This window comes from Lucilia cuprina, unplaced genomic scaffold (assembly GCF_022045245.1).
Source record: "Lucilia cuprina isolate Lc7/37 unplaced genomic scaffold, ASM2204524v1 Scaffold_6352, whole genome shotgun sequence".
NCBI classification, from domain to species: domain Eukaryota; kingdom Metazoa; phylum Arthropoda; class Insecta; order Diptera; family Calliphoridae; genus Lucilia; species Lucilia cuprina.
The window spans coordinates 1-1,875 of NW_025811293.1; the positions used below are offsets into that span (position 1 = coordinate 1).

General features: G+C 33.2%; 1 protein-coding gene across 1 annotated transcript; it reads left to right on the forward strand.

Annotated features, from left to right (window-relative positions):
• Window positions 1-269: 269 nt before the first annotated feature.
• On the forward strand, window positions 270-781 carry LOC124421218. The gene is made up of 2 exons (XM_046956077.1): window positions 270-456; window positions 515-781. The coding sequence occupies exons 1-2, from the start codon at window positions 299-301 to the stop codon at window positions 702-704; spliced, it is 348 nt and encodes a 115-aa protein (XP_046812033.1). The 5' UTR covers window positions 270-298; the 3' UTR covers window positions 705-781.
• Window positions 782-1,875: the final 1,094 nt, after the last annotated feature.

A 1,875-nucleotide genomic window follows, 5' to 3' on the forward strand; every position in this document is an offset into this window, starting at 1 on the left:
TGAACTAGAACTGAACTAGAACTGAACTAGAACTGAACTAGAACTGAACTAGAACTGAACTAGAACTGAACTAGAACTGAAATAGAACTGAAATAGAACTGAACTAGACTATATTCCTGGCTATAGTCTAAACTATAGACAAGTTTATAGTCTGGGCTATATTCTAGACAATAGACTAGATTGTAGTCAAATTTTCATTAAAACCCATCACAAGCTAATAGAGTTACAACATTTTTCCAGGTGTATACGTATTTGGTTGATGGGAATTCAGAAACCCTTGATTACCCTAAAATATCACATGGGTCCCGTACATGCTGCCAGTTGGAGTACCACACACTCCTCCATAATCGTGGCTCTGCATCGCAATTCCTTAGATGTCTGGGATTTAAAGAGAAGCATACTTAAACCAGCTTCTAGTACCAAAGTTTCGAAAGAACCTTATTACACCACATTTAAGTAAGTATTTGGAATTTATATTGTACATTCCGTTTTGTTTACTCTACTTATCCTTTAGACTGTCACTTTGCGGACGTTCAGTAGCAGTGGGCAATAGCAATGGCATTGTGGATATGTTAGCCTTTGAAGATATGCCTTTCTCACCACACTTTCAATACGACCATTTGGAAAAAACTATACATAAAATATTGGCTAATGAAAACGAACTACTAAGGGATGTTAAAAGTTTGGGATATTTTGGTTATTAAAATGTGGAAAAAAAAGAATGAATATTTTTATATCGAAAATCTTTTATACATAAAATCTTTGCTTTAGCATCTTTTTAATCGCCTCCACCCTTAAAAGCAAAAAAAAAATATAATAAAATAAAAATAAAATAAAACTTTTAGCCTGAAACTATATTATTTGTTTTTGCTATATTATTTACACGGACACTTGATGATAACGAAGAAAAATACCTTTGAAAAAAATAAAAAATAACAACAACAATCAAATAAAAACCAACCACCCCCTCTCCACTTCTTGCCGGTTCCTAGTTAGGCTGGCACACTTGGTCTTTGGTCTGCAGCAACCTCATAAATACTTTGAATACTTATAGAAAAAATATCAAATTTCACTCACTCAAATAAAAGGCTTTTTTTCGTGCCCGTGTCCGTGGAGTATAGAGGTCTATGAAACATGCGCTTAAATATGGAACCACGACACACAAAAAAGGAAGAAAATATCAAAAATAATACTCAATTATATATTTGAAGAGAAAACATAATAATAAAAAAAAGAAAGACTTGCTCCCTTTTATATTAAATACGAACATGAAAAATACATAAAATTTGAAAATAAGAAAAAAAAAAAACAATAATGAAAAACGCGTGCTGTTTTTGCCTTTACTTGATAACACAACTTTGTGTTGAATGCATGAGAGCGGGAAGCGTGACAGAGATTATTATATGCCACGTTTGGAAATTTTGGGAAAACTTCTTATATTTTAAGTGGGATAAACTAATCTGTTATATAACATACTCTAAAATTGTATTTATAATAGACTAGAACATGACACCAGACTATAGATGATACCATAGTCGGAACCACAATCAAAACTATAGTTTGTACAATAGTCTGGACTGTAGTCTTGACTCTAGACCGTCAAGACTAGAGTAAAGTTCGTACTATAGTTAGTCTGGACTTCAGGTTGTACTATAGTCTGGACTGTAGTCTCAACTATAGACTGGACAATAGACTACAATGTGGACTTGTCTGGGTTATAGACACGACTATAGACACAACTATAGACTAGACTATAGACTAGAGTATAGTCTGGACTAAAGACTAGAATATAGTCTGGACTATAGAGTAGACTATACTCTGGACTATAGACTAGACCATAATCTGAAGTATAGACTAGACTATAGTCTGAACTAT

Bases quoted from the DNA above. Each gene is read 5' to 3' on its own strand.
- LOC124421218 (XM_046956077.1), top strand. From the start codon at position 299: ATGGGTCCCGTACATGCTGCCAGTTGGAGTACCACACACTCCTCCATA. The intron at 457-514 runs GTAAGTATTTGG...CTTATCCTTTAG, and splicing joins CCTTATTACACCACATTTAA to ACTGTCACTTTGCGGACGTT.